General features: G+C 46.1%; 6 protein-coding genes and 2 non-coding genes across 8 annotated transcripts; 5 read left to right on the forward strand and 3 right to left on the reverse strand.

The window, feature by feature from the left end:
- Positions 1-450: 450 nt before the first annotated feature.
- C8R40DRAFT_1043522 (ribonucleotide reductase) lies at positions 451-3,639 on the forward strand (the record flags this gene model as incomplete). Its single annotated transcript, XM_046224173.1, has 10 exons — positions 451-476; positions 599-626; positions 679-740; positions 788-845; positions 901-1,163; positions 1,214-1,555; positions 1,615-1,851; positions 1,905-2,128; positions 2,178-2,817; positions 2,868-3,639. 10 exons carry the CDS (start codon positions 451-453, stop codon positions 3,637-3,639), a joined length of 2,652 nt encoding a protein of 883 aa, XP_046087205.1.
- On the forward strand, positions 3,582-7,905 carry C8R40DRAFT_151667 (uncharacterized protein). The gene is made up of 10 exons (XM_046234183.1): positions 3,582-4,076; positions 4,128-4,214; positions 4,264-4,475; positions 4,532-4,722; positions 4,783-4,932; positions 4,991-5,201; positions 5,256-5,435; positions 5,487-7,222; positions 7,274-7,491; positions 7,568-7,905. The coding sequence occupies exons 1-10, from the start codon at positions 3,746-3,748 to the stop codon at positions 7,720-7,722; spliced, it is 3,471 nt and encodes a 1,156-aa protein (XP_046087206.1). The 5' UTR covers positions 3,582-3,745; the 3' UTR covers positions 7,723-7,905.
- Positions 7,906-8,088: 183 nt separating this feature from the next.
- C8R40DRAFT_1043124 (uncharacterized protein) lies at positions 8,089-11,874 on the reverse strand (the record flags this gene model as incomplete). Its single annotated transcript, XM_046224143.1, has 7 exons — positions 8,089-9,417; positions 9,470-9,628; positions 9,685-10,022; positions 10,072-10,294; positions 10,365-10,428; positions 10,480-11,429; positions 11,482-11,874. The coding sequence occupies 7 exons, from the start codon at positions 11,872-11,874 to the stop codon at positions 8,089-8,091; spliced, it is 3,456 nt and encodes a 1,151-aa protein (XP_046087207.1).
- Positions 11,875-13,303: 1,429 nt separating this feature from the next.
- C8R40DRAFT_1169762 (uncharacterized protein) lies at positions 13,304-14,599 on the forward strand (the record flags this gene model as incomplete). The annotated part of the gene is made up of 2 exons (XM_046231425.1): positions 13,304-14,292; positions 14,344-14,599. 2 exons carry the CDS (start codon positions 13,304-13,306, stop codon positions 14,597-14,599), a joined length of 1,245 nt encoding a protein of 414 aa, XP_046087208.1.
- A 1,062-nt stretch (positions 14,600-15,661) lies between these two features.
- On the reverse strand, positions 15,662-15,757 carry C8R40DRAFT_t108. The gene has a single exon. It is a non-coding gene; the product is annotated as a tRNA-Thr (tRNA).
- A 229-nt stretch (positions 15,758-15,986) lies between these two features.
- On the reverse strand, positions 15,987-17,510 carry C8R40DRAFT_1160342 (26S proteasome regulatory complex, ATPase RPT6; the record flags this gene model as incomplete). Its single annotated transcript, XM_046230006.1, has 7 exons — positions 15,987-16,040; positions 16,093-16,160; positions 16,211-16,304; positions 16,355-16,464; positions 16,524-17,135; positions 17,191-17,310; positions 17,360-17,510. 7 exons carry the CDS (start codon positions 17,508-17,510, stop codon positions 15,987-15,989), a joined length of 1,209 nt encoding a protein of 402 aa, XP_046087209.1.
- Positions 17,511-17,710: 200 nt separating this feature from the next.
- C8R40DRAFT_t107 lies at positions 17,711-17,806 on the forward strand. The gene has a single exon. It is a non-coding gene; the product is annotated as a tRNA-Thr (tRNA).
- Positions 17,807-18,132: 326 nt separating this feature from the next.
- Positions 18,133-19,179, forward strand: C8R40DRAFT_152111 (uncharacterized protein). The gene is made up of 3 exons (XM_046234185.1): positions 18,133-18,346; positions 18,408-18,560; positions 18,617-19,179. Exons 2-3 carry the CDS (start codon positions 18,486-18,488, stop codon positions 19,055-19,057), a joined length of 516 nt encoding a protein of 171 aa, XP_046087210.1. The 5' UTR covers positions 18,133-18,346; positions 18,408-18,485; the 3' UTR covers positions 19,058-19,179.
- Positions 19,180-19,512: the final 333 nt, after the last annotated feature.

A 19,512-nucleotide genomic window follows, 5' to 3' on the forward strand; every position in this document is an offset into this window, starting at 1 on the left:
TCCCCGAAATTGCCGAAAGATTTGCTCCGTAACAACAGATCCGTAATATACTCGGGCTGAATCATCTTGACTCATGGTGTCGTTGAAGTGACATTGAAAGTGCTACCATTGAAAGACGAATATAGATCCAAACAACGTGTTACAACGTGCTTTGAGGTAAAAAAAATGAAGTAAGACGCGTTTATCTCGAGAATATACGCGTCTTACCGCGTAGAATGTGCAAAGGTGACTTTTTAGAGATTATAGCTCTTTTTTGAGGCCTGTATAATTCCTAATCGCCCATGTTGGCCCCGAATGACCTTGTTGAACGTCAAATGGTGATACACGTGCCGTCACGGTCACATATAATTTATAAGAGCGGTTTGCTTTTTCTCCCATACCTCCCATAACCAACCACTCTTCCTTCCAATCTACACTTTCTTGCGCGCCATTCCCATTTTTATGAGTAACATGGCGTACGTCTTCAAACGCGGTCAGTCTCTTTCTAATATTCTTCCGACGATCCATTAAAACATATCACTCTCCTTTCATTTTAGATGGGTAAGGGTGTACTCTAAGAAACACAACACGATGGTCATTCATTTTACTAAAACTACAGACGCAAGGAACGCATTCAATTCGACAAGGTACGCGTTGATCATCCCACAAACGCGCTTTTCCTCACCTTGTATTGTCCAGATAACTTCCCGCATCGACAAGCTATGCTACGGGCTCGACATGAACTACGTGGACCCCATCGAGTGCGTCCCCTTGCGCTGCTTTTAATATCCTCTAAGTCCCGTTTCAGAGTCACGCAAAAAGTCGTGCAAGGTGTCTATCAAGGTGTAACTACAGTAGAGCTCGATGTTGGTCTCTGGTGTTTTTCGGTTGAAATTATGTCTGATCTCTCGCCTATGTCAGAACCTCGCTGCCGAGACTGCAGCCTATCTCACGACAAGGCACCCTGACTACGCTATCCTTGCAGCCCGCATTGCTGTTTCGAACCTGCACAAAGAAACAAAGAAAAACTTCTCTTCAGTCATCACTGACCTCTACGAATATATCAACCCTAAGACAGGCAAATCAGCCCCGATGGTATCAGAAGAAACTTATCGAACGGTCATGGCGCACAAGGAAACCCTCGACTCGGCCATTATCTACAATCGCGATTTCAGCTATAATTAGTGCGTACTTGAACAATGTGCTACCTTATCCTAGCTAAAACCCGAGACAGTTTTGGATTTAAAACCTTGGAACGGTCATACCTCATCCGCCTTAACGGTCGTATTGCTGAGCGGCCACAACATATGATCATGCGGGTCGCTGTTGGGATACACGGAGACGATATCGAGCATGTCTTGCAAACATACAACCTCATGTCCGAGCGATATTTCACTCATGCTACTCCCACTCTCTTCAATGCCGGTACCCCTTCGCCTCAAATGTCCTCATGCTTCCTTGTTTGCATGAAAGATGATTCTATCGAAGGTATCTATGATACCCTGAAAAACTGTGCTTTGATCAGCAAATCAGCCGGTGGCATAGGAATTAGCATACATAACATCCGGGCCACTGGGTAGGTTGTCACAACTTCATACAAGTTCCTCCTTACCCATACGTTCTGTCTGCTCTTAGTTCTTACATTGCCGGCACGAATGGGTACTCGAATGGTATTGTGCCAATGCTTCGGGCGTACAATGCTACTGCACGATATGTCGACCAAGGTGGTAACAAGCGTCCTGGGGCTTTCGCTATCTATCTCGAACCTTGGCATGCTGATATCTTCGCGATGATCGATTTGAGGAAGAATCATGGCAAAGAGGAAGTGCGCGCTCGTGATTTATTCTATGCTCTATGGATTCCGGATCTCTTGTACGTTTTTTTCACGCCATTTTTGATTTACGGTTGTGTAACCGTCTTCGCAGTATGAAACGCGTCGAAGGTGGTGGTAATTGGTCTCTTTTCTGTCCTAGTGAAGCCCCCGGTCTTCATGAGGTTTATGGAGATGAGTTCGAGGTCCTTTATGAACGCTATGAGCGGGAAGGTCGCGCGCGAGAAACCATCCCCGCTCAGAAATTGTGGTATCACATTTTGGAAGCTCAAATTGAAACTGGGAACCCTTTCATGCTGTATAAGGATGCTTGCAATGGTATGTCGTTGAGCTTACTGGCTTTGCCTTTAGTTGAGAATCTTTTCAGCCAAATCTAACCAAAAGAACCTCGGAGTCATCAAATCATCCAATCTTTGCACTGAAATTGTCGAATACTCTTCTCCGGATGAAACTGCTGTCTGTAATCTTGCTTCCCTTGCTCTTCCAACCTACATAGTGAAGGATGCATCTGGCAAACCATTCTACGACTTCCAGAAACTCCATGATGTTACGAAGACGGTCGCTTTCAACCTCAATCGCGTCATTGATCGCAACTATTACCCCATCCCTGAGGCCCGTCGATCTAACATGCGTAACCGTCCCATTGGCATCGGCGTTCAAGGTCTCGCTGACGCCTTCATGGCGTTGAAGATGCCTTTTGACTCGCCCGAAGCCAAGGAACTCAACACGAAGATTTTCGAGACAATTTACCATGGCGCTTGTGAGGCGAGTTGCGAAATGGCGAAGACGGATGGTCCATACGAGACGTGGATGGGTAGTCCTGCTCAGCAAGGGCAATTGCAATTCGATCTATGGGGTGTTACACCTACCGATCTCTGGGACTGGAATACGTTGAAGGAGAGCATTTCTAAGTATGGAATGAGGAACTCGCTGCTTACTGCACCAATGCCTACTGCCTCTACAAGTCAGATGCTCGGCTTCAACGAATGCTTTGAGCCTTACACGAGGTTAGTATGTGCGGTAAATTTATGGTCGATTGTACTGATTAGTTTCTTAGCAACCTTTATACTCGACGTGTCCTTGCAGGTGAATTCCAGGTTGTCTGCCCCTGGCTGCTGAGGGACTTGGTCGACCTTGGCCTCTGGGATGATGCCATGAAAAACATGCTTATCGCCCACCATGGTTCTGTCCAAAACATTCCTGCTATCCCCGACAACATCAAGTCTATTTACAAGACGGTCTGGGAGATCTCACAGAAAAAGGTTCTTGATCTTGCTGCTGACCGTGGCGCGTTCATCTGCCAAAGTCAGAGTTTGAATGTTCATCTCGCCTCGCCAACTATGGGTCAATTGACGAGCATGCATTTCTACGGGTGGAAGAAGGGATTGAAAACTGGCATGTACTACTTGAGGACAAAACCTGCAGCTCAAGCAATTCAGTTTACTGTCGATGCTGCCGTGTTAAAGGACGCTAAAATGCACCAGGCTAAAGCTGCAGCTGAGAAGAAGGTGAACTTAATACCCTCGAAACCTATCGCGGTCGCTTCGGCTCCTGCTGAGCATAATTTTGCTTCATCTTCGTCCTCCGGCACTTCAACACCCTCCATGTCTATGTCCTCCGTCTCTGTTAGCCCGTCCCCGATCACTTCCGCCTCCGATGTAAGCCCATCATTAGAAACTTTGTCCCTCGATGAGACACAGAAGAAGGCGGCCGAGGCCGACCCAGAGTTCGCTGCTGCGCTTTTACGACAAAAAGAGCGAGAATACGAGGAGGCGAAACTCCTTTGCTCGATTGAGAACAAAGAAGCCTGCCTGATGTGCTCTGGTTAATTGTGTGGCGTGTAAGACAGGTGTAATTGGTATACAAGTGCGTAGCTGTGTATGAGTTTCATGAGTGTTTTCGTTTTCTTTCCTGTATTGTAATTTTATAGACTCGATGCGTATACGTGGCTGTAATAATTGTATGTGTATTTATCAAATCTATATTTTCAAGCTTCGAATATCGAAACGTTTAGTCACGGGATGTGACTTACCGTTCCTCTTTGCACATCTTCCTCTTTGTTTCTCTGTGCATGTCGTCTATGTGATCATGTCTGAATCTCTAACTCCTCCAACACCGGAATCGAGCTTTAATGGCCACGGCGTTATCAAAGCAATTGAAGGAAGCTCTGTTCACCGTCTTACTTCTGGACAAGTGGTAATAGATCTCCAGACGGCCGTGAAGGAGCTGGTCGAGAACAGTCTGGATGCCGGAGCGACCAGCATCGGTATGTGACTACCCCTTGTTCTCAATCATCCCTTTCGCTAACATCGTATAGACGTTCGATTCAAAAACTGTGGTCTCAAGAGCATTGAAGTCGTCGACAATGGAAGTGGAATATCTGAGAAAGATTTTGACAGTATTGGTACATATCACTCAAATTCTCTCTCTTGTATAGACTAAATATTCAATAGGCCGAAAGCACCACACTTCTAAGCTGGCAGTGTTCCATGACCTTATGGCTGTCACATCTTTCGGATTTCGTGGAGAAGCCTTGTCATCTCTATGTGCTCTATGCGAAGGCGTAACGGTAACTACTGCGACGACAGACAAGGCACCAATGGGTTCTGTACTCGAGCTTGATAAGCGAGGGGAAATCAAGTCGAGAGCGAAAGGCGTAAAACAGGTCCGTCGTGTAACAATGCCCTTAATTATCCAGACCAATCATGCCTTGAATTTCAGCGTGGAACCACAGTCTTGCTGACATCTCTCTTTTCACCTCTTCCTGTTCGGCGTAAGGAGCTTGAACGAAACATTAAGCGTGAATTTGGCAAAGCTCTGGCTCTCCTCAATGCCTATGCGTTAGGACCTTGCTGTGGACTGGGTGCCGACAAGGCCGTTCGATTTTCTGTCACGAACCAACCAGACAAAGGGTATCTCTACAATTTCTGAAGTTATATAGTAACGTCAATACTGAATAATTCTTTGAGCAGTGCTAAAACAACCCACATATCGCTACCCCTCCCCTCTCCTGCTGGAGTCACTCTTTCACTTCGTACAGTACGCGCGGGCACAATAGCATTATGGGGTCCCAAGGCTTTAGGTGGAGTGATTGACTTAGATTTGGAGTTCGAAGTTCCGAGGTGAGTGCTTCCTCCTTGACTGTTTAGTCATGCTCACCAAGGGTCCCTTTAATGGTAGGATCACAGGAAGAAAACTTAAGGGCAAATCAAGAGTCGAGGAAGATGTCGACTTAAGAGAGGATACCTTCAAGATTCACGTCAAGGGTCTCATATCTTCTCCTACACCTATACCTAGTTCAGGATTAACACCTCGATCGGGCGGCAGTGCTAGAAGTACGACTGATCGGCAGTTCTTCTATGTGAACGGCCGTCCTTGTACGCTAAGCAAAGTAGGTTTTCCTACAAATTTACTACCCTCTTAAAAGGACTGAAATTGACCCGAGATCCAAAAAGCTATCAATGACATCTACCGCACATTCATTCCTTCTAATGCCACTTCGGGCCAATTTCCTTTCGTTGTGGCCGACTTTACCATACCGGGAGATGCAGTGGACGTGAATGTAACGCCGGATAAGAGAACAATACTTGTTCACGCGGAGGCAGAGTTATGCGACCGCATGAAGGTGAGTATGTTGCTTCTGCAAAACTTCAAATTTTAGACGTTTTTCGTCTAGGATGCGCTCGATAATCTATTCTCTCCTTCTCGATCAACCTACGGTGTCAGCGGTACACAATCGTTGAACATTTCCTCTACGACGCACAATCAAGGCATGTTACCCTTTACAAAAAGTGCCAATGTGCAAGGTTCAGTAGACACTCAAGCTTCACAAGCACATGATACAGGAGGAGCCAAAGATGATGGGACGGTTGAGCCGGGCGCCACGACCTCATTGTTGTCTTACGGAGACGTCGACTGTAGGCTAGCGGACACTCGTCCAGAAGAGTATACGTTCCATGGCACCAGCGCCGATGTAGCCGAAGAATCACTGGGCATCGATGATCCTCAAATTTCTCTCATCCCCAGTGTATCACACGAACCCAAAACGATTGAGGTTAACCCCCCTGAGCAGCCATCCCCACACTCAAAGGAAACTCCTCCTGTTCCACCCCGCACCGTAGTCATAAACACCACTGGGGCTTCCTGGAATCGACCTAAGAATTCGTTCGGCGAGCCTGTAAACCTGAGCATGCAATCTCCCAGGATCCCAGGTCTCGCGGGTACCCCAACCAAATCTGTCTATCCCATTCTTGCGCAACATACAAAAAGCCAAATGGAACCTCCTCTAAAGAAGCGAAAATCAGAAGTGGCTAATGAAGACGATACAGATGAAGAAATCAGTGGCGAGGATAACCGGAAAAGACAAGGACAGAAGAAGAAACCCTCTTCGAGTGGGCATAGTGTCAACGCCAAGGTTGCGCGACTGGTATCGACGTCACCGCAGGCCAAATTCCCCGACAACTCTGCCCGAAAGACCAATCGGCAAGAAATGCGATCTCAAATCGCTGGATTTGCGAGGAGTGGCAGTCGGGTAGTGTACGAGTCGTCAGATACGGGAGAAGACGAACAGGAGAAAGAGGCAGAGGTAGAAAAAATAGAGGACTGTAGCAATCAGAATCCGGAGGAAGAAGAGGACAATACGGAGGAAATGCAAATAGATAAGACTACCCAAGCCCTTTTTCTACCTGATGATGACGAAGACGAAAACGAAAACGAAAATTCCATAATCGTAGATACAAGCGATGACTTGTTCATTGCTTCTGCGAGAAGTATTCGTAAAACTTCTTCATCCTCCACTCTTTCGGTGTCCACTCGTATCACCACTCCTCCCGCTTCTAGTTTAATCCTGGACGTCAATGACAAAACATCTGAAATGATTGATCTGACATTGGATGAAAATAACTATTCCCTCCTTTCTTCTGATGACAATCACCTTCAAACCCAAAATGAACCTATTCATCGTCCAGAGGTCATTCGCACCGAAGCTTCACAATCGTCCGTCGGGGACGTCAAGCTACGTTTAGATGTCCCAAAACTCGCGGAGCGTTGGGCGACCTTACATCCCAACTTGCATGGAGAAAAATCAAAACGAGAACTTGTCAACAAACTGGAAAAGACATCCTCATCTTCGTTGTCTGATGACGCAGGAGTGTCTGCTACAGATACACAGACCTCCGAAGCTGCTCTTTCCCGAGTTATCAGCAAAGAAGACTTCAAGGAAATGGAAGTACTGGGTCAATTCAACCTTGGTTTCATTATTGTGCGAAGATGGAAGAAATCTGGGACAGAACAAGAATTGGAAGAATCACTTTTGGATGATTTATTCATCGTGGATCAACATGCAGCAGACGAGAAATACAACTTTGAAACGCTTCAGCAAACGACAAACATCGAAAGTCAGAAACTGTTGCAGTATGTGTTCATTGTATAGTCCATAGGATTATTACACTGAGAATTACCTAGCCCTCGACCTTTAGAGCTCACTGCTTCTGACGAACTGGTTGCGTTGGAGAATCTCGACGTCCTTAGACTCAACGGCTTCGAATTGGAAGTAGTTAGCGATGCTCAGGAAGAAGAAGAAGATATTGAAATGGTCGATGACAATCCTCAAAGCCGCGTACATCGGAAACTCAGACTCATTGCTCAACCTGTCAGTAAAAGTACGGTATTCGATATGCGCGGTGAGTCGGTGCATCAATGTTTGTTTACTTTTTCGAACAGGGATTCTGATCAAAATCATGTCAACCATTTTTTTAGATTTAGAGGAACTCATTCAACTGTTGCATAACCGTCCGACGGGACAAATGGTAAGATGCTCTAAAGCACGAGCAATGTTCGCTATGCGAGCGTGTCGCAAGAGTTTCATGATTGGTATGCCATTGAACAAAAGTCAAATGAGTACGGTACGTTGAGAGTTCGCTTGCTTTCGGAATGGACTGACTGTTGGCCACAGATCGTTACACACATGGGTACAATAGATCAACCATGGAATTGTCCTCACGGACGGCCAACGATGCGTCATTTGTTTGACATGACAAATCTGCAGCCCCTCACACAGAACATTGGTGTCCAGAGGAAGTTGAATTGGACGGGTTTCGAATGAACACTCTGTCATGTTGTATACTGTTTACAGTACTATTATCCCAATCTAGTTTGTTGATAATCCTGTCGTGTCGCGCCTTTGCAGGATATCTGTTGGGGTCGCTGAAGCCATATAAGGGGCATGTCAAGCAAGCTGATTCTATCTAGCCGGATAGGGCGACGTTCTGAGTAGCACTTCACCGTAGCGATAATTTTCCTCCAAACCTTCGCCTGGCAACAACGTCCATTTGCTCCTTAACTTCCCGAAAAGCATTCCACCAAGCCTGCCCGATATTCGCCCTCCTCTCCTCCTCGGGATCTTCATCACCCCCATCGTAGCCAAACCCATATTCATATTTACCCCACCATCTTTTCAACAAGACCAGCCACCATTTCATGACCGCCACAGCCCGAAGGAGCCCTTCATCTCCCGCCTGTGCCCTATCCACACTTTTCACCAGCCACTTTGCAAAAAACGCAATATCTTGCTTGTTGGGAGAATATACTTTGAACCGAAAAACCCACTGTTCGATAACCCTTTGCACATCATCTGTGTCGACAAAGTATAGTTTATCTCCAGGGATCGAACCTGCCTGCTTCAACGTTGGAGGTTGCACGAAGCGTGCTCTTGGAGGTGGAAGATAAGTCACTTCTCCGGGATCAGGCTCCACAGGACGCAGATCAAAACGTTCATCGGCCCTTTGAGGAATGTATCCCAAAGACTTCAACATACGCGCAGCGGTTATTTGCTCTCGCTGAACATTCTTTGGCAAGACAGCAAAGACATCAGGGTCAATATCGAGCTTCAACAACTCGCTAGCTGGAACTTTCCAAGATGCGAGGCCGGGGAGTTTCGTGTATCGGTTGTACTTGGGCTTTCGGGGCGACAACGACGAGCGCCGAGGATCTAGTTGCGCTGTTATTCGTCGAACGTCGGGACCACCCGACGCTTTACGAGGGAATAAAGGTATCGTCGGTGGTTTTTCCCGTCTGGCAGCACCTAATGCAAAGGGAACAATCTTCCCAGCAGGTTGGTCAGGAGCAGGGTCCGGAGGCGCATACACGAACGGCGAGATAGATCGACGTTTATATTCGCTCTCCAATTCTTGTTTAATTTCCTGAGGTAAGGCATCGAAAATAGAAAGGTCGACTTGAGAAAACGAAGGTAGATCATTTGGCTCATCTCTCCTTGAAACGTCTAAGCCTGTCGTCTCAACGGGGTGTGCCGACCTCGAGTTGGAATTGGTTGTATCGTCTCCCCCAACCTTATTCTTGAGAAATGGAAACATCCCCTGTCCCTTGTTATCAGAGTAGTGAGAATTGACGTTAGAAGCGTCCTTCGACTCGAGCTTTTGAATCTGGATACCCAGTCCTCTCAGCTCCTTCGGGTCAAAATTCAACGTCTTCAACAATCTCCATGCGTGGCCCGCTATGATCTTTTCATCGCCTGTCGCTATAGGTCGCCCTCCAGGTTCAGATAAGGACATCTGTTTATTGAACACGTTGCAAGCACCGTGTCCCAAGAACTACCGGGTTCTTTGTTATGATGTGTAAATGAAATGATTGTTGATGATTCACCTTGGGAGGCTCGACCGGAGCAGTAGGATCCCGCTTCATGACTTTGAGTGTGATTGAACGCCCGCAACGTTGGATCGCATCTAAACGATTAGCGACTTCCTTTGCCATTTGTTCCAGGAAAAGTTTGACCTCTTCATTCTTCTGGAAACGAATACCGTACTAAAAAGGTCGTTGAGAATTAGGAACATGGTAACAGGAAGAAGGTGCTTGCGAACGTTGATATCACAGCTCACTGATTTTCTCTCTTTGTCATTCTCTAATCTCCTCTCGTCCACTCCTCTGATTAGATTGTACAATGTCTCCCCCGTTGTTTTGCCTAATACAGCGCTCAGGGTTACTTTACTCTTCTCCTCAAGGTCTCCCAAAGTCGATGTGCCCCATTTCTCCAAAGCCTTGTGTTTCGCTGCTCGTCCGAATCCGTGTAGGTCCGCGATGTCCAAGGGTGCGATAAAAGCGCGGACTTCGCCGGGAACGAGATGATAGGATTTTGCGGGCTTCGCACGTCGAGTTGCGAGGCGGGCGAGAGTGATGTTATGCGATATACCGATGTTGACTACAGAAACGATGACTCAGTGAATTGAAAGAATCAGAGAAGGACTTACTTTCGCATCCCGTAGATTCCCTAACTTGACTACGAATCCGTTCAGCGAGTGCTTTTGCTGGATCATACTGTTGCAATACTAAGCCAGATAGGTTCCCAGATTTGGACGTTTCTCGAAGACGGTTGACGGTCATTGTGACATCTATTAGAGCCTCATCTACCGATACTGCTTGAAGGTCGTCCGCATGCATCATGAGAACGGTATAGAATTTGAGAGAGAATTGCTTATATCTATATAACCCGAAGGAAAGCCAGTCAGCCATTATGATCCAGATTGGGAGTGAAAGGAGGTACTAGCAATTCGAATTCATAGGGTATGGTGAGTACGCTGGGACAAAGTTTCCTTGCTTGCTGTAGGCTATGAGGACGGTTACTTCAGCAAGCCAGTAACAAGGTAGACAAGACTTACCTCATTCCATTCTTAATTCCAAACTCCCTGGCTTCGTAGCTGGAACTAGCAATCTCACTCGTGCTGGCATCTCCACCTTGCTTGCCTTGAGAATGGCAGACAACCACAGGTTTTCCTTTCAGATCAGGACGTTTCGTTAAACCTGCAGCGACAAAGAAACAGTCGAAATCGCAATGCATGATGACGCGCTGCTCCACGGAAGGCTCCACGGCTCTACTCTTTCCTTTCACATCGTTGCTTCGAGTTTCGACCGGTTTTGCTTTATTTTTGATGGGAGATCGTAACACCACACCAGCTCCACGCATACTGAGGCCTTGGCCTATGATTTGAGGTGCGATCCCAGCTTCTTCCGCATTTTGACTGTATTGTTCCTCTTGACCACTCTCTGCTCTCTCTTGCGCTTCGCGTAATAACTCCTTCAATTCTGCCTTCCATGATGAAAGGTGATGTAAACGGGAGTTCTTGTAAAACCCATCTATAAAGTCAGGGGCGATGGAGGTATGCGCAGCGCGCCAATCTGAATTGCGCATAGCGCGCTGGGCAAATGGATTAGACTCTTGAGCGGCATAAGAAGGCACGCCCTGCTCCCTAAGTTTGTCGGATGTCGAGGCCACTGATGGAGTTTCCAAAATGGGTTTCGGGGTTGGATTAACAGGGTGCAGGGCGCTTTGTGTAGCAGAGCGAAGACCTTGGGTACCCTCCGAGCGGTTTATAGGTTTCCAGATATATTCTCTCCATGGAAGGAGTACCCCACGATTAGCACTATCGACAAGCCATTCTGGGCGAACCACTTTCATATGCTTCCATTCAGCAATTTTAGCAGGTGTAAGTGCACTGGTTACTATATGGGTTACTATGCTCTTCTTGTCCAAATAAGGCTGAAAGACCCCTCCGTTATGAACAATCAATTGTCTCAGATCTTGGATAGATGGGTTTGTATATCCATTTATCTGAGGCAAAGATTAGAGAAGTTCGAAGGCCTTAGTTCCCGGCAATGCTCACATAAATTGAGATTCCATGAAATATTCCAGCCTTCCCTGCTATATCCTTATTCTGTATCTGTAGCTTCGCCCTCTTCCGTCTCATATACTGTCCAAAGTCTCCAAACCGTGCTGCACCATAAATTTCTTCATTTTGTGTATCCTTATCGTGCTGATGAGCTTCGTCCTCCAGCTTACGCTTTAGAGGCGCCTTCAAAGCTTGCTGGTTAGGTGGTGGTGGGGAGAATTCCCGTATTTCATCCACTTGTTCGTCTTTGCGCGATTCGGGCGAGTTAAGTTGAGAGTCATAGCCAATGTCACCAGGGAGAATAGCCTGAGCAAGAGCTTCAAGAAAATCTGAGTCTTGCGAGCTAAAGTAGTCCGTAGAATTGCTGCCAGATGGTGCAGTAGTCATTGAAATTGGACAACGATTTTAGCGCTCGTATCATTTCAGTCTGAGTCAGGTCTGAGTCACTTACCGCGTGACACATGATCACTAACCTTCACTAACTTCAAAGTCTATTCATTCAAGCCCGGCACTTTAAATTGGCGACGCGCCCTAAATTATCGCACTGCAGTCATCCAGCGAATTACGCGAAGCTAGGAAGTCCTCCTGGCTAATGGACTTGGACTGGGCAATCAGATTTCTACCTACCTGACACTGCGATTCGACCTTCGTGAATTTTTACAGCGCAGTGGTTCAAGTTTCATGAATACCTTGACAGCACTCGAATAGTGGAACATAACCTACATAATGATAAGTTTTCTGTAAGGTACAGCCTTATAACCTGATATGTGGCAGCTCTTCTTGCAATTCAAGTGTATGCAATGTATGAGCACAGTCGAAGAATTTTACTCTGGATTGCATTAGACTGCCTCCTACCTGTGGTCGTGGTGCGTACACAGACGTACACTCGCGTTAAAGCATTAGAATTATTGTCTAACACTGTTGTGCGCAGTATTACTTGAAAACTTAGTTTGTGATTGATTTTATGAAGGAAAAGTACAAATTCAAAAAGAGTTCATCATATGTATACGATTCTGCAGTCTAATTGCTTCAGGGCCGCCCATTCAACAATATTAGCCGTTGATATAAAAAGATGAAAGTGTTTCAGCATAGGTCAGCACCTTTCTGTACGAACCACTCCTCCTCCTTGTATCCGGCTCCTAAATGTCGCAAGCAAGAATCTGAGGCTATTATCCTGCGTAATTTCACTACCACGCCAAGCCTTTGCGTCACCAGCTTATAGGCTATATAGCTCAATCTTCTCTTCCATTTCACGCTCCCGCAGATGCCCTTGAGATAGTGAACTCTCCCAACAAATAATTCTAAGGAAATTTCAAGGATAGTGTTCAAGAGGCGTTCTACATCTTGTTGGTTATTGCTAGTGGCAGAGTGCTGTTTCAGACTGTGTACGGGTTTCGACGCGTGAATTTACAAGATATCCGCTCTAACTAAACCGCAAATGGTGTAATCAAGAAGCTTGCTCTGACTTCGTACGTCATCAAGTCTTGGCTCAGAAATGTCCGCAGCCTGTCCTTTTTTTTCGACTGTCTTTCGTTCTTTGTGCTGCGGTTTCATTTTTGCGTTGACCCATCAATCAATCCGAGTATCTGACAATTGCAAAAATCACTCCCTTTATCGCCATTCTTGCATCATCTTGTGTACAGTGTAAGTTGTTGCTGTCAAAATTATATCAGATGGTTCCTAAATGCTATTGCAGTCCTCGCGCATTAGCCTCAGCCATTCCTTGCTGAATCCCACTGCTCTCTGACGAGATTCGTTCTCGTTCTCTATTATTCGCCTTACCCATATTCCCTCGCCCAGCTCTACGGGTAGCACGATGTCTTCACCGCCCGACTCTGCCGAAGCAAGTAGCACCAATATTTCCCTCACCGTCAACTATGTCCCGTCGAAATTTTCTGGTGCACTTCTCGAACCCTCCAGGCCTCGGCGAAGGAAATCAAAGAACGCCATAAACAGTGTTGGAACCATGGGTACACCTCGTGGAGGAGGAATCGACGCGTTCAGAAGCGGCGAATCCAGGATTCCCGATGAGAACGACGACGATTACGATGGTGTAAACATTTCCAGGTTGTGGCGATCAGGCCTTAAAAGTTTCAAAGGAACAGCAACAAAACACACGAAACTTCGTTGGAACGCATTCAAAATTACACTCTTCTTATCCAACACGGTCTTTTCAATATACACTTTGATCACCTTGATATTCTGCCTCATTACCTGGTTCGACGTTATCCAACAGGCTGACGTTATACGCGTGGGTAATCGTGCTGAACTCATCTTCAGCACTCTCGCCGCGACGTTCGGCCTGTTTACCGCTATGATTGGCTGGGCAGGTATCCTCCTGAACAACCGCGGTTTTCTGGCAGTCTACACGTTTTTTCTCTGGTTAACCTTTGCGTTTCTGGTCATCCCTGGTTATCTCACGTACAAAAAACGAACGTTCAATCTGGAAGGCAAACTCAACTCCGAATGGTCTCGAGCACTTGGAGCAGAAGGCCGGTTACGCATTCAAAATCGGTTGCAATGCTGTGGCTGGTTTTCTCCCTTTGTCGAGGCCACCATTTCGCAGACATGTTACGCCCGATCGGTTCTCCCGGGGTGTAAACTAGCGTACATGAATCTACAAAGGCGTATCTTGGAAAAATGGTACACAATATCATTTGGACTGGTACCTCTCCAGCTTGGCGCTATTGTCGCGGGCCTCTTATGCTCCAATCACGTCACATATAGGTTTGGGAAGGGCATGATGCCAAAGATGTACCAGTTGAACCCAGACGCAATCAAGTTGATAGTGGACCAGTACACGAAGTCAGTATACTATTTCCGAATCGCTTTAAATCTTCACTGAACTTTTACTAGCCAAATTGCAGAACAGTACGGCAGAGACATTGCTTCCGATGTAATCGTTAAGTCTGGTATGCAAAGCTTTGGTTCAGGTCTTCCTGCTCAGGGCAGTAATTCTTCATACCTACTTTCCGGTCACCCCCCGCCGTCGAAGGAGTTAAACAGCGGAAGTGCTTTGTCTGCTATGACATACGTCGACTCATTTGATAGAACTCGGTCTACAAGAGGTAAAGAAAAGTACGAGTCGCTCCCGCGGCGGGCCAACGACTAACTTTCCTCTCTCAATCGATTGCAACCCCTACTGTTTGCCCCGGGAATACTCTAGGCTCAGCTACTTTTTCTCGCCATGTATGACTTGTCCATTTGCGGGGGTGGTGGTGCCCCAGGCAAAACCTTAGTAGTGTACATTCAAGGCCCGGGGCTTTTGTTACACTCTCTCACCCTGAGCTCGACTGAGCACATACTTGTTTTATTTCTGTGCTATAGAGCAGCTATGGAGTATGATATACACGGGACTTTTTCTTTCTTGTCGCATCCTCATTATTTCTCCTGAGTCGGATATTTGTTTTGTATCTTTCCACGCCGTTCATTTATACCTAGTACTAATACATAGTATACCATTGCCGCTTGCGGAGACTCAGTTCAAGTCAATATATTTATCTGGACCCCTTCCAATTTTGAGTCGTTCCATGCTTTGTTACCTTGCTTGCAAAGGTCATTTCTTACTGTGCCATTTATTTTCGTGATGCTGAATACCTCTCGTTTCTTGTCAAGGGCTTTCAACCCTTTAAGTGCAGAATGGGATAGGATATTTGAATCATGCTGTAAAAAGATTGCAAATATATGCTAAAACCAGAAACATACGTGAGTTTAGCTATTCAGAACACTGTTACAGATGAAATACAGAGAGAACGGAGGAGGAAGGTGGTGAGCGAGTCAGAAGGCTACATACATAATTCCCGCATAAGTAATACACGAGATAATTAAGTTGAACGGAAAGAAACGATAGGCGTTCAAAGCGTGAAAAATCCGTGGCGCTCCAACGCTGATCACGAGTTTACAGTGTGTATATATACATCTGTGTCCTGGAAGGCTTATTTACAAGTTGTGGAGGCAACATCTCGAAACATCACCTTGCTTGTCAACCGACCACTGAAGCAGTTCCTGTCTTCTGTACACAAGCAGATATTAGTAATTTTCCCACAATAAGCTCGCTTTGGCCTCTCGACAACCCAATTACCGTCTCAGGCTCAATGAGAAGATTTGGATTATGCTACATACATGTAGTAGCCTAGCATACTTGTACATAGATGCTGGTTCGCAGCAAAAATAATGCCTCCTACCAGATTCGAACTAGCGACCTTTCCATAGCATTCACATTCTCATGCGTCGCTACGAGTGGAACGCTCTACCCCTGAGCTAAGAAGGCTTGCTATTTACAGTGAGAAGTAAGTCAAAGAGGAAGGAGGGAGAGGGAGAGATCCGCAAAGACAAACTTCGCTTCACTTTCCTTCCCATTGGAAACTTTATCACGGTAAGGGGAAGGAAATATCATTTTATTAGGGCCATTTCACACCTTGACCCCTTGTTTAACAACTTTCTAAATCGAAAACACGGAACGACAACAACAAGTAAAGTACACAGAAGGATTTACGACGTTATGAGAAGAGCTTGTTGACCGATGTATTACCTTCTTGGTTCTTTTTCAAGACCTAGAAGATATATTTTTAGGAGATGAACAAGCGAGAGCATGAAAATTTTGACCTTTGCAACAGCAAATTCAAAGTCCTCCTGTGTAACATGTTGCCGACGTTCCCTAAGGGCGTACATGCCTGTGCCGGTTCGTCAGTTGTATGTTGACCACTGTGATGTATTCACTTACCAGCCTCTGTACAAATACCTCTCACTTCAGCTCCGGAGCACTGACCCATCTTCTCCGCTAGCGCGCGCAAATTGATCCCTCGTTGAAGCGACATCTTCTCAGAATATGAGCAAGCATTATTGCAACCGATATGATACTACCGACCTTTCGAGAGTGAATACGCAAGATGGACACTCGAGCTTCAGGGCCAGGCGGTGGGAACTCGATCTTTCGATCGATACGACCAGGTCGAAGGAGAGCAGAATCAAGAATGTCTGTAGCATATCAATAATACGATTATAGAATGTCCTGATTCAACCGACACCTCACTCACCGATTCGATTAGTAGCCATGATAACCTTGATGTTTTTCGTGCTCTCAAACCCATCTAGCTGGTTGAGCAACTCTAACATTGTTCTCTGGACCTCCGAGTCTCCTCCACCACTACCACTTTCTCCACGCGATGACCCAATAGAATCGATTTCGTCCATGAATATGATTGACGGTGCGTGTTCTCGTGCCATGACAAAAAGCTCACGAACCATCCTCGAGCCCTCTCCAATATATTTCTGAACGAGCTCAGATCCAGACACCCGGATGAATTTACAGTCTGTGTGGTGCGCGACGGCCCTTGCGAGGAGGGTTTTACCTGTTCCGGGAGGCCCATACAAGAGTACACCTTTGGGCTGAGCGATACCCAAACTTTCGAAGAGCTCAGGATGTTTGACGGGCAGCTCTATGACCTCTTTTATTTCTTTGATTTGCTTGTCCAAACCACCAACCATTTCATACGTCGAGTCTGGTACCTTTTCGACCATCATGAGCGATACGAGGGGATCGATCTTGTTAGGGAGGATTTTGTGGATGGTGTACGAGTCGGAACGGAGAGCGATGCGAAGATTTGGAGTCAGGGAATTGATGTCGATTTCAGAGTCGAGGTCGACAACTATGAGAAAGAGCTGGTGATTATTGTATGAGGTATATATAGGACATCTACGCACTATATTTTCCTTCCGGCTGAACTTTGACTAGAACCTTGGTTTTGCCCATGACTTTGACGACTTCACCAACATAGGAGCCAGGTTCATGTAATAACTGGAGTTCTTCTCGTAGCAAACGGACTAGAGGAATCAGACAACCGCATACGTCATAGGATGTAAAAGAAAGTACCTCTCGCATTTAACGCATTTCGTTGTGCCTCTAGTCGCCTCAAATTCTGTGTTTTTTGGTTGATTGTGAGTTCGGCTGCTTCAATCTTGGCTTGATAGTACGCTTTGATTCCTCCTGGGACCGAAGCAGGCTTCAGGTCTACGGCGTCCATTAGCATGAAGAAGATTGTATATTCATATCTCCCACCGAATCTTGTTCCTTGTAATGGTGCAGGCATGGTCGAACGATATAGAGTGTGGTAAGACCTGGTAAGACTGACGCGTCGCGCTGTCACCTGTCACCCTCGAGCGGCGTGACACAGCGTTACATTAGCTTCCATAATTTAATTCTTATTCCTCATAGCCTTTCGTCGCCTTCTTAGCTCAGTGGTAGAGCGTTGCACTTGTATGAGCTCGCCGAGCTTCAACACTAATGCAAAGGTCAGTCGTTCAATCCGGCTAGGAGGCATGCGGAGATTCTCTTTTTTTGTTTTGCGTCACTGAGTATGATTGTTTCTGCGCAGACAAACCTTGATGTCTAATCTCCCATGTAAGTATGTTGTCAACAGCAACGAAAGGATTAAATCTACTAAACAGAATAACGGCACTGGAAATGTTACCAACAGTCGTAACGGAGTAGTCGGACTCGGTGTTACATCTTGCATGTGCAGTCGCACTATTTACTTAATCCCCAGCTAGTAGCAGCTAGTTCATCTGGGCCAAATCAACTGCCTGTACTATAGCCCCCAACATCTGAATATGCATGAGCGTAAGAGCAACACGCAATAGATTATATTAATAACCTCATGTTCATCATTCGAAACGCGGGTAAGGAATTGTAAGTAGTCCTTAATTCTGTAGTTCCGAGCCTTCCCGCAGGTCCGAGTACTTTTACTTACACCATAAATAGAGAGTGTTTTTTCAGTTCTTGTAATTCATCCTACGCTGATCTTTGCGGGCCAAAGAGAGCTTTGATTTTGATTCCATTCACATCTCAGTTGTGATAATAGTTAGTTGCAAGGTTTTTTCATGTACTGTTGATCCGCAACTCACCTAGCTTTTATTTACAGAAGACCTCTTGACGCCACTTGTCAAGACGACTCGCAACCTACTTCTAAATTCTGTGTGGATATTCCTGTTCCATCAATATGCGTTTCCAAATCAGTTTCGCTTCCTACATTGTGCTCGGGCTCATCTCCACTACCTACGCATTACCTTCATCTGTGGGTTCGCTGTTGGTTTTTGCTTGAGCCAGGTCGACACTCATTGCAATTACTAGGTCATACGCAGTCCACACGCCCGTTCCGACTTACGTTCTGTGGAAAGACAAGGACAGCCCAGTGACATGAGCGTATCTGCAGAAGCTGGCACTCTTGATACGCTGGTGGGTATCAACTCCAGAGGCGACGATCCCGTGCCCACCACTACAATCTCAGTCACCTTCCCTGTGTCTGGTTCCAGAAAATCTTTCAAGGTCCAAAGCGCAGCCAAGAAGGCTGTCCAGACACTCCTAAACAAAGCAAAATCCAAATTAGATATAACTGGAGATATCCAAGTAGTGTTCACTAATCTGTTTACTTCTCCCAAGATAATACCAACGGAGATACCATTCACATTCTCGGTAGAAGCTTGTGGAGGGAGATGCAAAGGGCTTGTGAAGGGACCTGGAGAGGGCGTGATCAATGACGCGAAAGACAAAGTCATTTTTCAGGCGGATTAGCGTTACACAGTCCAATGATGATAGTAGAAGTGTGTAGGATCATAAATTCGTTGAGACCGACGCGGAATGCACATATTCGCATCCTTTGAATCTTCTATTTGGGCTTCGATTGTGTCGATTTCGGTCGTTCCCAGACTTCGGAGGATGAGTATCGCAGGTTCAGAAAGGTTTAGTCAACGGATAGTACTGTAATAGGCTAAGGTATACTTTGGAGTTTGAAACGACATTGAATTGAACAGCGACATGTTCCCGCGGTCACTCCGCTTTCTTCAAACTGGAAAATACATCCGAGTCCGTAACAACGCAGGGATGAAGGATTCAAGAGGATTCAAAATTATTCTTGCTCAGTCTTCTCATACAATCATGTTTTGGTTTTTGTGCTACGGAGGATTTCACTCCTTTCCTACCACAACGATGTTGGCTCTGTGCATCCACGGCACACATCAGGCCTCAGC

Source organism: Lentinula edodes (assembly GCF_021015755.1).
Source record: "Lentinula edodes strain Le(Bin) 0899 ss11 chromosome Unknown C8R40scaffold_14, whole genome shotgun sequence".
Classification (NCBI taxonomy): domain Eukaryota; kingdom Fungi; phylum Basidiomycota; class Agaricomycetes; order Agaricales; family Omphalotaceae; genus Lentinula; species Lentinula edodes.

Excerpts from the sequence above, each read along its gene's own strand:
- C8R40DRAFT_151667 (XM_046234183.1), top strand. The coding sequence starts at position 3,746 with ATGCGTATACGTGGCTGTAATAATTGTATGTGTATTTATCAAATCTAT. Across the intron at positions 4,077-4,127 it reads TGCCGGAGCGACCAGCATCG|ACGTTCGATTCAAAAACTGT; the intron begins GTATGTGACTAC and ends AACATCGTATAG. Across the intron at positions 7,492-7,567 it reads TACGGTATTCGATATGCGCG|ATTTAGAGGAACTCATTCAA; the intron begins GTGAGTCGGTGC and ends CCATTTTTTTAG.
- C8R40DRAFT_152111 (XM_046234185.1), top strand. The coding sequence starts at position 18,486 with ATGCGTTTCCAAATCAGTTTCGCTTCCTACATTGTGCTCGGGCTCATC. Across the intron at positions 18,561-18,616 it reads CCTACGCATTACCTTCATCT|GTCATACGCAGTCCACACGC; the intron begins GTGGGTTCGCTG and ends TGCAATTACTAG.